General features: G+C 34.6%; 1 protein-coding gene across 6 annotated transcripts in view; it reads right to left on the bottom strand.

Annotated features, from left to right (window-relative positions):
• LOC106880595 (malonyl-CoA decarboxylase, mitochondrial) overlaps nt 1-13,887 on the bottom strand; it is a 35,130-nt gene that overhangs the window by 18,734 nt on the left and 2,509 nt on the right. The window contains exon 1 of one of the 6 annotated variants that reach the window (XM_052974246.2): nt 7,673-8,029. The exons of 2 other annotated variants lie outside the window; for them this stretch is intronic. In XM_052974246.2, the coding sequence (XP_052830206.1) occupies nt 7,673-7,708 (36 nt within the window). In that variant the 5' untranslated portion in view covers nt 7,709-8,029. Of the gene's footprint in view, nt 1-1,643; nt 1,818-7,672; nt 8,030-13,887 lie in introns of those variants that run through there. 3 more of the 6 variants (XM_089365649.1, XM_089365650.1, XM_089365648.1) reach the window with 3 other exon arrangements.

Here is a 13,887-nt window from a genome sequence, read left to right as displayed (position 1 = left end):
TGCCACCCGCACAAGAACCAGTCCAGGGGCACTGGCAACGATCTTACTTGGCTTGCCGGGGTCTTCTCACGCACAGCCCATTTCCAAAGGTCTCGGTCCGTAGTCATCGCCTCGGTGAGGCCCAATGTACGAAGGTCTTGCCTCACCACCTCAGCCCAGGTCTTCCTGGGCCTACCTCTTCCACGGGTTCCCTCAACTGTTAGGGTGTGGCACTTTTTCACGCAGCTATCCTCCTCCATTCTCACCACATGTCCATACCAGCGCAATCGTCTCTCTTGCACGCCACAACTGATGCTTCTAATGTTCAGCTTTTCTCTCAAGATACTTACACTCTGACGGGTATTCACATTGACATTACACATCCAACGGAGCATACTGGCTTCATTCCTTGCGAGCTTACGTATGTCCTCAGCAGTTACAGCCCATGTTTCACTGCCATGTAGCATGGTTGTTCGTACGCATGCGTCATACAGTCTGCCTTTTACTCTGAGTGAGAGTCCCTTTGTCACCAGCAGGGGTAAGAGCTCTCTAAACTTTGCCCAGGCTATTCTTATTCTAGCAGCTACACTTTCAGCGCACCCACCCCCACTACTAACTTGGTCGCCCAGATAGCGGAAGCTATCGACTACCTCTAGTTTTTCACCCTGGAATGAGATTATATATATATAAATATATATATATATATATAAATATATATATATATATATATATAAATATATATATATATATATAAATATATATATATATATATAAATATATATATATATATATAAATATACATATATATATATATATAAATATATATATATATATATATATATAAATATATATATATATATATAAATATACATATATATATATATATAAATATATATATATATATATATATATAAATATATATATATATATAAATATATATATATATATATATAAATATATATATATATATATATATATATATATATATATATATATAATAATAATATTATTAGGGACAAAATCCAAAATTACAGGTAAAAAACTCAATTAAAATCAATTTATAAAAAATTAAATTGAGCCTTATAGATAAAGTATATATAAAATATATATAGTTTTAGGGAAAATAACCAATTTTCAAGAACTCATCGATGAAAATCCACTATCACATATAGAAAAATTAATAATTAAAAGCACAATAAATGAGTATAGTATAATATGGATTTTCATCGATGAGTTCTTGAAAATTGGTTATTTTCCCTAAAACTATATATATATATATATATATAGATGCATATACGGGCACAGGACGTCACCAGCGGTGCAAGTAACATGAAATACGTAAACAAGCGCGGAAAAACCGAGGAAAATATGGAAACAACAATAAAAAAAATGAAAAAAATGAAAAATAGGACAAGTAAACACGTCGGGTTTCAATCTACTCCCAATTTCGAGTATATATATATATATATATATATATATATATATAAATATATCAACAAGAAAAAGATAGTTAAAGGAGGAAAAGAATGAAGAAAAGAATGAAAATGAAAAGAAAATCCACGACCATGACAAACAAGTGGAATGTAAAAAAAATTAAACAAAGAGAAAGAAGGCAAAAAAAAAATAATAGTAAAAAAATGACAGGTGTAGAGTGCAAAACTCACCTTAATATTACATTACATATATTATATAAATATATGTATATAGATCCAGATATGTAAATATATGTACAAAGCTCCTATTATATGCTACAGCGATAAGTGCCTGAATTGCTCGTCGCTTTTAACGATATGTGTAAAATGATTATAGAGAAAAAGCGAGTATATGATTGGTGAGCAGCAACGAAACATATCCTGTTGGAGAAAATTAATTTATAGTAGTGAGAGTGTTTTGAAGAGCTTCAAGTGAAACTTTACTAGTACACTCTGAAATTTCCAAGTAGAATGTAATATTCTACAGAGGTGGGTGTGTATATATATATATATATATATATATATATATATATATATTAAATATATACTTTTATAAAACAAATTTTACAAAATATATAGTATCTGTTAACAGTCTTAGCCAAAAACTCACAGTTGAGTTTTTGTATATATATATGTATACATGTCTCTTAAAAAAAGGATAGAGCTCAAAATCAATGCATTGAAGATACTTTATTGCAGCAACAATTATAATAACAGAAACAACCACAATAAGCCAAACCTATGCACATTTCAATAGGGTATCCCGGAAAAATAAACCACATCATCAGATGTCTCGTAAAATATTGTAACAAATTACAACATATTACAAATTTCTGGATACTCCATCTCATCAGGGTCGCATTATTGCCATCACCAATACTATTATTAGCAAAACACACACATCATCCAAGAGGGTGAAAGAATAATCGACGGCACGCAACCTACCATCGTTATTTTCTTACAGAATGTAAACAAACCAGTCAACCGAAATCCAGCGACGTACACCGCCCGGTTTACAGCGTATATATATATATATATATATATATATATATATATATATATATATATTCACACACGTATATTCCTTCAGGCTTATACTACTATTTTGGGGATCGTAATGAACCTAATATATATATATATATATATATATATATAAAAAAGAAGACAGTTGCTTTTGTTCGTGTAACCGAACTCTTAAAGAGTTCGGTTAAACCAGGGATCACCAAACTTTTCTCAAGACGAGCTAGATAATACAATGCAAAAAATGCGCAAAAAAAAATATAAATAAATAAATAAAGATAACAAACATATTTATTAAGCGAAAAGTTATCAAAGAAGGTGACGTTAGCAATAAGATGGTTATATCACACCTAGTGCGCACATATCCGAATTTCACAAACTAAACTGGATCCGGCCAGCAATTTGGTGACAGCTGGGTTAAACAAGCACTTTATATATATATATATATATATATATATATATATATATAGTGCTTGAAAGGAACTTATTGATTATACGCGTTTTGCTCCATTTATTATTATTCTTCATATCTACTCAAAATACATCACTTTAACATGGTATTTCTACCTATTAACCGGGTATGATATCCCAGTTTTTGTGTGATTTTTGCTACCCTGGTAACTATTAATATATTTACATTATCGAAGTTTTTTCAACCGAGATAATATTAATATATATATATATATAGATATAGTGTTCAGTTACAAAATAAGTTAATTCAACGGAATACACTGTCTGTAAGTCGTTGGGTACAGCATATTATCCTCCATTTTCTAATTGCTATATATATATATAGGATCTTTTTAAAAACGGGGGCCACATTTTTCATTAACGAAACACTTTGAAACTTGGAACACTGGTACAATGTGTCATATAAAACATCTTTTTCTCTTAGTCTTCTTAAAAAAAAAAGAAATCCAGAAGTTATTCCATGTTAAAGTTGTCGTATTTCTGTAATTTCAACCAATCACTGACGTCCATTCAGCCGATATACATTAAGTGCCGACTACATAAACAAACGATTCTGAAACAATTAACCCTAACTCTAACCCTAACCCTACGGTTAGGGTTAGGGTTAAAGCAAATTTAAAATGAAAAAAGCAAATAAAACGAAGGTATGGAGATTAAATACGCTTTACACCAAAGGAGTAAATGTAAACAACTGAATACTTGTCAGTGATTGGTTGAAATTATCGAAATAAGACAATTTTTTACATGAAATAAATTCGAATACAAAAATATTTTTCTGTTCTATAACACAAAATAGATAAGTATACGAAGTTTGAAAGTCTTTCCGTACCAAAAACACTACGTAAAACATTAATGAAAAATGTGGCCCCCGTTTTAAAATAGATCCTATATATATATATATATATATATATATATATATATATATATATATATATATATATATATAAAAATTAGAGTTTATATATGTATGTTCCTTATGCATTCCAAAACCGAGTTGCCGTTTTTGACGTATGGGATATCAAAAGATTCAGTAAGCTCTTGGCTACCAACTAAAATATATTTTCATTCACTTATTTGCATTACAAAAATTTAAGAGTATCATCTTTCTTTTAGCCACCTATCGTAAACGACAGCTTTTACTACCACCACCACAACGACGATGACGTCACATTTTCTATGTGTTCGCGCATTCGTTACGTACATTGGCCAGGTAACCATGTACCTCCTCTACAGTAAGACACCTGTTTCTCTCTCTCTGTCTCATTATAACCTTTCACCATCCAACACAAGATCACCTCCTCCAATGTCCCCTCCCCTCTCAAAGATTCCTTGCCTTGCAAGTTACTTGGTGACCCTGCCAGTGCAGGTGTCACTTAAAAAGCACCCAGTCCACACTGTAAAGTGGTTGGCGTTTGGAAGGGCATCCAGCTGTAAAAACCTTGCCAAAACTGACCTTACCTGTGCTTGTGCCACATATAAGTCCACTCTGCTGAGAGGTTAGTGCTAAGAAGAGCATCCAGCCAAAACAGTCACAGAAGTTTGGTGCAGGCTTCTGCCTGGCCGGCTCCTGTCAAACCGTCCCACCCATGCCAGCATGGAAGGCGGACGTCAAACGATGATGATAATGATGATGATGGTTACAATCTTTATAGTGTTGATCCCAGGACAAACTGCATCGAATACATCCTGTGATATGAAATAAGAACTCTAAATAACTGATTTGGGCTGTGATAACCTGTGCAACAGTACACCAGCATGAGAGGGGGGGGGGGTAAATGATGTGTTTGTGAACATATACACATACACTATACAGACAGACCAATAGACATATTTAATGTGTGTGTGTGTGTGTGTGTGTGTGTGTGTAGACGGACGGGCGGACAGACAGATATGATGGATGGACGGACAGACAGACAGGATGGATGGATGGATGGATGGATAGACGGAAGGACAGACGGACAGATATGATAGATAGATAGATAGATAGACAGCCAGAGGCAGATAGATAGATAGATAGGCAGACAGACTGACTGACAGACAGGCAGACAGGCAGACAGATAGATATGTATGTATGTATGTATGTATGTATGTATGTATACACGCACATATGGACTTAATTATGTTTATTATCATGGCTGTGTTGTTAAGGTCACTTTGCAACGTAACCAAATGGTTTTGAGGATCGGTCCCTATGCACGGCAACTTGGAGGTGCGTTTTCTAATATAGACCGGGGCTGACCATTCCCCTGTGAGTGAATTTGGTACACAAATTGTGTGGAAACAAGTGAAAGATAAAAGATACACATACAGAGAGAGAGAGAGAGAGAGAGAGGGGGGAGAGAGAGAGAGAGAGGGAAGAGAGAGAGAGAGAGAGAGTCCTACACGCACTTTATTGGAATACTGATAAACTTATATAACAGATACGTACCAAAGTATGTTTATATAAAAAAAAAAAACACTATCAACACATATTGACTAATAACAGAGGCACACCGACATTTAAAATGTGCAAACAGTCGTACACATAAGCATAGAGATGCATTGCATACGTCGATGCACATCTCTGTACATAGAGATACAGTAATGCATGATACATCATGAGACGAAGGAGAAAGTTCCGACGCGATCGCTTAAACTGCAAGATATAACAACCCCCTTCCCAAATTTGGGAAGGACACATTGATAACACAGGTTGAGATATATCAAAGGACGGGTTTTAGATAGTTAGAACGCCTTACATTTATACGTGTTTCATCCGGCCCTGACAATATATACTGGCGGACTGAGTTTTAAAATATTGGTTGCCAATAGACTAAGGGGGCCCAACCACAACTACAACGTTATCATTTAATTTTCTTTTTAAAGTATTCTTTTCAAACTGTCTACAAGCACTGCCAGGCTGAAATAATGTAGTCTTCCAGGAGTGAATAAAAAATTCTCGAACTTGAGGGGATGGACCCCTTAGATACTAACATGGGCCCCCATATATAGATTCTAATGACACAGGGACCCACTTGCTATCGGGCAAAGCTGGTGACCTGGCCAGTCCGCCACTGTATATATGGAGAGAGAAAGAGAGACGGAGTCCGACCGAATGGTAGCAGGCCGAAACTTAGAAGTCACTAAAATCCCCAATTATAAAAAGTTCGATAAATATGTAGTCTTCAAAAATAGTGCAGTTCTTTAGTTAATGTTAAATTGATTTTACAGACATAGCTTGACATAAAAATAGACATACATACAAATATATATTTAGCAGAAGCAACGTGTGTGTGTGTGTGTCAGTGTGTCAGTGAGTGTATATATATATGCTATGCTTATATAGGCATATCAACTCTGACCAACTGTGGTATGCCTATCATCGGCATACCACAGTTGGCTGAGTATCACACTACGACGAACAAGAGACCAGAAAAGTAGGGAGAAACCCTTTATTTTACAGGAAATGCTCAATTATAACACTTTATACATCCGGCTTTGGGTATTCTGCTTGATCTATCGATCGATAGACAGACAGACAGACAGATAGATAGATAGATAGATCTCGGTCAGATGTTCTTTATATTACGTAAGTAAATTACGTTTAGATAGAGTGTGTTCATTAAAAGTTTATTGTATATTTGTATAGACATAAAACAGCACATATTAGAATAATTGTAGACATTCAGAATTTCCTCCTTCCACATGTAATAAATGTAAATATTAGTTTATGAATCAGCAATGGAACGTGTAATTACTATGGCTATTTACTATTATTATGATTAATTACACAGACAAAATTGTTTATGTTCATACACACACACATACACATATATGTAGTGGATCTTGCATGCATGAAGTGGATTCGATCCACTATATATATATATATATATATATATATATATATATATATATATATATACACTCACATATGTATATATGGTATTCTTTCGTGATTATCTTGTACATATATGTATGAATATATGTACATAAAAGTAATGCTTGTACAGGAGGACATCTCCAGCTGGTTAACGGTACGCTGTGTCCGTTATATTACACAGAGAGTGCGTCGTTAACGAGCAGGAGATGTCCTCCTGGGGTTAAAAGGGTAGTAAAGGTGTTCTGTACGGAACATCCACGTTGAGGTGGTAACAACCATTTACTGTTCAGTAGAATTACTACTAGCATCTCGTAATAGAGATTTCAGAATTGACAATTAGGATTCAGTTTGCTCAAGCAACTGAATTACCTGCTCTTTGAATAAACATGTAAGTGGCCGGGTATTCCAGGGTCATGTATCCACTTAATCCACCCGAACATAATTAGTGCGACAAGACTGTATCAGTTGGAATTACAGGTAGTACCTACCATCCACCGGACAGGTTTCTACGCAGCTTTCATCTACCCTAATTTCGCTGACAGCGCTTTGAGCCGACACCCGAGTATTAAAGAAAAGAAAATTACATTTGCCCCAAGATGTAACGCAGTAGAATCGGACAGGAGATCGAACATGTGGCTGCAATGCTAACTTCTCGACTATTCGGCCGTATTATGTATATATATATATATATATATATATTATATTATATTACCTGCACGCGTTTACATGTACAGATGAAATAGATTACACATATTTGATACACATGCACACATACTTAAATACACACACACACATTCGTTCATTCACTCATGAAATATTCTTGTTGCTGGGTATTTATGGTGATCTTCTTTCTATTCGGTGAACTTCTTACCTTTGTGACATATCGTAATCCTAAGACGAGAGCCATTTATGACACTCGAATATTAACAGAACCGGTTTAAAGTACTTATAATTGTAGTTGTTGTTGTTGCTGGTGGTAGTGGTGGTGGTGGTAAGGTGCTGATTGTTGTTGCTTCCTGTTGTTACTACTGCTGCGGTCGTTGAAAGTCCCCCTTATCTTATGAAATACTCCTTTAGTCGGTCACATCTTCTGTCATAGTAATGATGTTACTTAATAATTTTATTATCATTTCATCCCTCAATCACAACACCTAGATAGCGCCATCTCTTGGTCGTTTCAATAAGATACATCTTTGCAGCAGTACTGCTTGAAAAAAACAAAACTGAAAAGCTACGGAATATCAAAAGTGTAATTATAATTTCGTGTTTTCTGTAGAAGTAAAAATCTTGAAAATTTACTCCAATCATTCTAAAATTCCCCGGACATATTTATTCTTTTGTTTATTGGAAGATTAAAAACACCGTTAGCACAATTCATAAGGTATGTCTGGAAGGTCACGTGCATAAATACATATATGTATGAATAACGCCACACACATACATACATTATATATATATATATATATATATATATATATATATATATATATATATACATACATACATACATACATACATACATACATACATATACATAGTCGATTAGAGGTTATGTTAACCTCATGAAGGGATAGTTTCATCCAAGGAAATACTGGTTCAATACCTAGTGTTTTTCGGGAATTCATTTCCTTAAAATAATAGGTATATATATATATATATATATATATATATATATATATATATATAAGAAGAAGAAGAAGAAAATGGAGATTGAGAAGTTAATAATTATTACAGCAAATTAATCATCGTCCCTTACAGCTGTTTCAATTTATGCTCAGTAAATATTAAGTGCTGCTGCTGAGACCCCCTTCGGTTATGACTGACCCTGGGATTGAACCTAGAAATTTACCCTCCCAGGCACAAGTCCAAGCAAGGTTGTTTATGGAAGACCAGCAGTCACCCATGCATACCGGCCTCCTCTCTCCATGCCACCAGTGTTATCCAAGGGAAAGGCAAAGGCCGATACAGCTTGGCAGTCTATATGTATTATATTATTTTCTTTTCTAATTCCATCAGTTGCAGATTGACGAAAATAATAAATAATTGTTGATCAGGAAATGGAATTCTTCTCGTTTCAGGGAATTCCAACAGCATTTACAACCTGATTATTTATGTCACATCTATTTTGGTATGGCTAGAAATTTTGTTACGTTTCTATGTATAAAGAATGACAAGAATCTAGGAAGGTGATGATTGCGGTGGTGGCAGTGGTGGTGGCAGTGGCCATGGTGGTAAAAATAGTAATGGCTGTGATTATAACAGTGATTATATGCACACATACATGTACACAGTATAAAAGAGAAGCTTATTTCCGCATGTCTGGCTATCAAAAGATCTATTGTTGTGATGGTGGAAAGAAGGGGAGGAATCAAAAGTAGAGATTGTTGTGTACGGTATTCCACATCTTATTATCTTTGACTCATCTATTGTGCTAACGCAGGTAGACTTTGAAACGTCTACCTTGACAGTATCTCAACCTCGTATGTATCGTGTAACTGACACTGAATCCAATTGTGAACTTGTACAACGAATCTACTGGATCATATCACTTTGCCATGTGGGAAGGGGTATACCATTTCACTAAAAACAGAGATAACCCTGTCACAACATATATTGAGAAGAAGGAGACGAGAAAAGTTGTTGAGAGAAAAATACCGAGAGAGAGAGAGAGAGAGAGAGAGAGAGAGAGAAGGATGGAGAAAGAGAAATTGTGTGAAAGATAGATAGATAGATATACAAATAGATAAACAGAGAGACAGACAGACAAACAGATAGATAGATAGATAGATAGATAGATAGATAGATAGATAGACAGGTAGTTTAGACAGACAGGCAGGCAGGCAGGAAGGTAGGTAGGTAGTGTTGTCAAATAAGATACGTAGCAATCTTCTCTACCCACAGTTGTCACATTCGGTTAAAATGTCTTACGGTTAAGTTGGATCCTATGTATTTCCCCGAAGAGAAGATTACATCTTTATCAACATCACTTATTCCTTTGGAAGGAACCATTTGTAATCTTCGAAACATATGTCGGAAATAAAAGAATTCATTTAACACATGCATATTACTTCATTTATTAAATTTATATATATATATATATATATATATATATATATATATATATTTCTACATGTATCTGAACTTGTGCTGCATTTGTCCTCCACCACCACCAGTTGACATCCAGTGCAGCTATGTTATATGCTACCATAACTTGGCAGTATGACAAAAAGGAACCGATAGAATGAGTAGGAGAACTAAAACAAAACAAAAAAAGAAAAGAAAACATACTGGTGGGTGATTTGTTTGGTTAAGACCCTTGAAAGCAATTGCTCCAGTATGGGCCCATTCCAATGACTGACACCAGTAAAAGCTAAACATAAAAGATAATGTGTGTGTGTGTGTGTCTGTGTGAGTGGGGTGGGGGGAGAGGGTGTAGAGAATAATTACAGGAACAGCAAACGGACTGATGTTTTAGTGGTAACAAAGGAAGACTTCAGGAAAATAAAATCCAACAAACAGGGAAAACAAACAAATCTATTTGTATGTCAAGGAGGAAATAGAATAAACGCATTCTAAATATAGAACAATAGAAAAGACAATGTTTTCTCTAGTATTTTCATTTATGTGCATATATAAACACACACACACACACACATGTATATATAATACATATATATATACATGCATTGATGTGTGTATGTTAGATTACATGTACAATTTCACATTAAACTGAAGTAGGGTATATATATATATATATATATATATATATATACGCACACACACACACACACACACATATATATATATATATATATATATATATATATACGCACACATATATACGCACATATATATATATATACATACATATATACATACACACACACACACACACACACACACACACACACACACATATATAAATTTAAATAATAAAGGTGATAAATTGGATAAATTTCCCTAGAGAACATTCTTTTCTTTTGTGGTTTGACTGTAGATGGTCTATCTCTAGCATAATGGATGTCCACTTAGTGGTAATCCCTTCTCATATATATATATATATATATATATATATATATATATATATATATATATATATATATAATTATTATTACAAATTTGGGATATTTACCAATAGATAAGCAACTCCTTTTTCAGGATAACCTCATGGTATGGTATACGCAGAGTAAAATTAAATCAAATAAAATAATTAAAATACATATATATCATCATCATCATCATCATCATCATCATCATCATCATCATCATCATCATCATCATCATCATCATCATCATCATCATCATCATCATCATCATCATCATCATCATCATCATCATCATCATCATTTAACATTCACCTTCCATGCTGGCATATATCTGTTTTACAAGGAAGTGTTTGACAATGACTGAAATCTTTGTATGGCCCAAAGCTATTGCAGAAGAAACTTGCCGAAGGTGCCATGCAGAGGACTGAACCAGGAACCATGTGGTTGGCAAGCAAGCTTCTTACCACACAACCAGGACTGTGCCTATATTTGATTTTAAGAATACAGTAGGATTTTTTTTTTCATCTACATCCAACGGGTGTGGTGTTCTAGAGGGGAGACTCACAATTGAGGAGTGCATTGTTATCACGAGGAATCCAGTTCTTCATGCTCCATAGATCTGGTTGCTTTCGCCAAATGTCTTCCTTCAAATGCTTCAAAACATCACAGTAGAACTCTCAGTTGATGGTCTGGCCCTGGGGGAGGGGGGGAAGAATTCTCAATGCACAATGCCACATTTCCAGAAATGACCTCATGGCAGGACTTCCAGATCGCTCATTGTCTTCCAGGAACATTCTTCCACTTCTAAAGTGCCCGGGCCACTTGAAACATTGCATATGACTCATTGTCTCATCGCTGTAAACTTGCTGAAGCATGCTCAATGTCTCTGTAGCAGATTTCCCAAGTTTAACACAAAATTTCATGTCAGCTCTTTGTTCCTGTCCATGACAAAATCACAAACTACAGCATACATGTGATCACAAAAACACAAATTTCACAATTTGCAAAGAAAATACAGTGATATTTCTCATGACAGTCACTCCTAGCTCTCACTGTGCATCCAACCATATGCTGCCATCTGTTGGCACACAACAAAACTAGACCAGGAACTTTTTGATACTACCTCATGAGTATATATATATATATATATATCATTTTAAGGTTAGGAAGGGCATCCAGCTGTAGAAACTCTGCCAAATCAGATTGGAGCCTGGTGTAGCCATCTGGCTTCACCAGTCGTCAGTCAAATTGTCCAACCCATGCTAGCATGGAAAGCGGACGTTAAACAACGACGATGATGGATTTGGTTTGCAAGATTCTTTATGTGAGTTCGTGTGTTGAAGCATATTCTGTTGTGTCTGGGGAGAGTCATTCAATGAACATCTACTTGAACTCAAAATGCATGAGTACTGGGAAGTCAAACAATGAGTACATCTTTTTGGGACACCCTGTTCTATAGTGCTTTGTTATACCTTCCTAAACTTTTTATTCTTTACAAACAATACACAATGCTTCAAGCGAACTACAATACTCTCATATATATATGTATATATATATATATATATGGATTGCCACATCTCCTGGTTCTCGGGGAAATGATAAGGAACTGAGAGATGTGGCGATTTGCTGAACTTGATAAGATACATCAAGCTAAATAAAATCACAGTCTTCTGCACATAGAGGCTTGTCCTTTTTAGGTGCAGGTGCCACTTAAAAGTGGTGGTGTTGTTGTTGTTGGTGGTGGTGGCTTCGACGGCAGCAGTGGTGGTGTAAGCTATAACTTTTCACTGTTCTTGTGGGTTTTGTATATCTTTCTGCTTTTAAAGCATAAACATAACTTCAAACTATTCAATACTACAAGTGTTAAAATCTTCTACATAATTTATATGGGATATCATCATCATTATCATCATCATCATCGTTTAACGTCTGCTTTCCATGCTGGCATGGGTTGGACGGTTTGACTGAGGGCTGCCAAGCCAGAAGGCTGTGCCAGGCTCTGTATACTACTCACTGTAGCTTCTTCACTTGGTCTGTTCCGGTTGTCCATTTATATTGGTGAATGAGAAAGTATTCTAAGAGTGCTGATAAGTTTTGTGTTGGCTGAAAAACTGACCAATGGAAGGCTTTAATTTTAGGTGTTTATTCCTTATTTAGATTGTATAAGTTAATAACCTCCAGTCCTGCACATGTATGTACACGTATATACACATATGCATGTGTGTGCACTTACATGTACTTGCATATATATATATGTGTGTGTGTGTGTGTGTGTGTGTTTGTGTGTGTATGTATGCGTGTGTATGTATGTATGTATGCAAATATGTGTGTATGTCTGTCTATATACAAATATATATGTGTATATATATATATATATATATATATATATAGATAGATAGATAGATAAATAGATAGATAGATATATATATAAATATATATACAAATATATATATATATATATATATATATATATATATATATATATATATATATATATATATATATTTATATATATATATATGTGTGTGTATACAAACACACACACACAGACATAGATGTACATATGTACACATAAACATGTATATATATGCATACATACATAGCATTGGTGTGTGCACACATATCGAAATATTCCCGGATCTACTTACAGTACATATGTGTGTATATCAGTACAATATTCGGTGATTGCTAAATAAACACAAACATTTGAACTTCCGTCACCAAAGCGACCCCACTTATCTTAGAACAGGGAGTGTTGGTGGCTAAAATTCAATGAATTAAAAATACAACGAAAAAAGAAAAAAAAAATATCTTCCATGCTGCAATTTTAAACCTTTATATGTCATGTAGTTCAAATATAAGAGAGTACACAAGAGATTGGAGGAATGATGCATGTATGCACACATACAGATGTGTGTTTGTGCATGTGTGTGCATGTATATATGCGTATATACATATACATATATATATTTTACTTGTATACATATGTACAAATTATATATTATACAATCAAAGATACCGGGCGTTGCTCAGGATTCAA

This window comes from Octopus bimaculoides, chromosome 18 (genome assembly GCF_046866305.1).
Source record: "Octopus bimaculoides isolate indiv1 chromosome 18, ASM4686630v1, whole genome shotgun sequence".
Classification (NCBI taxonomy): domain Eukaryota; kingdom Metazoa; phylum Mollusca; class Cephalopoda; order Octopoda; family Octopodidae; genus Octopus; species Octopus bimaculoides.
This window is presented reverse-complemented; position numbering and strand designations above follow the sequence as displayed.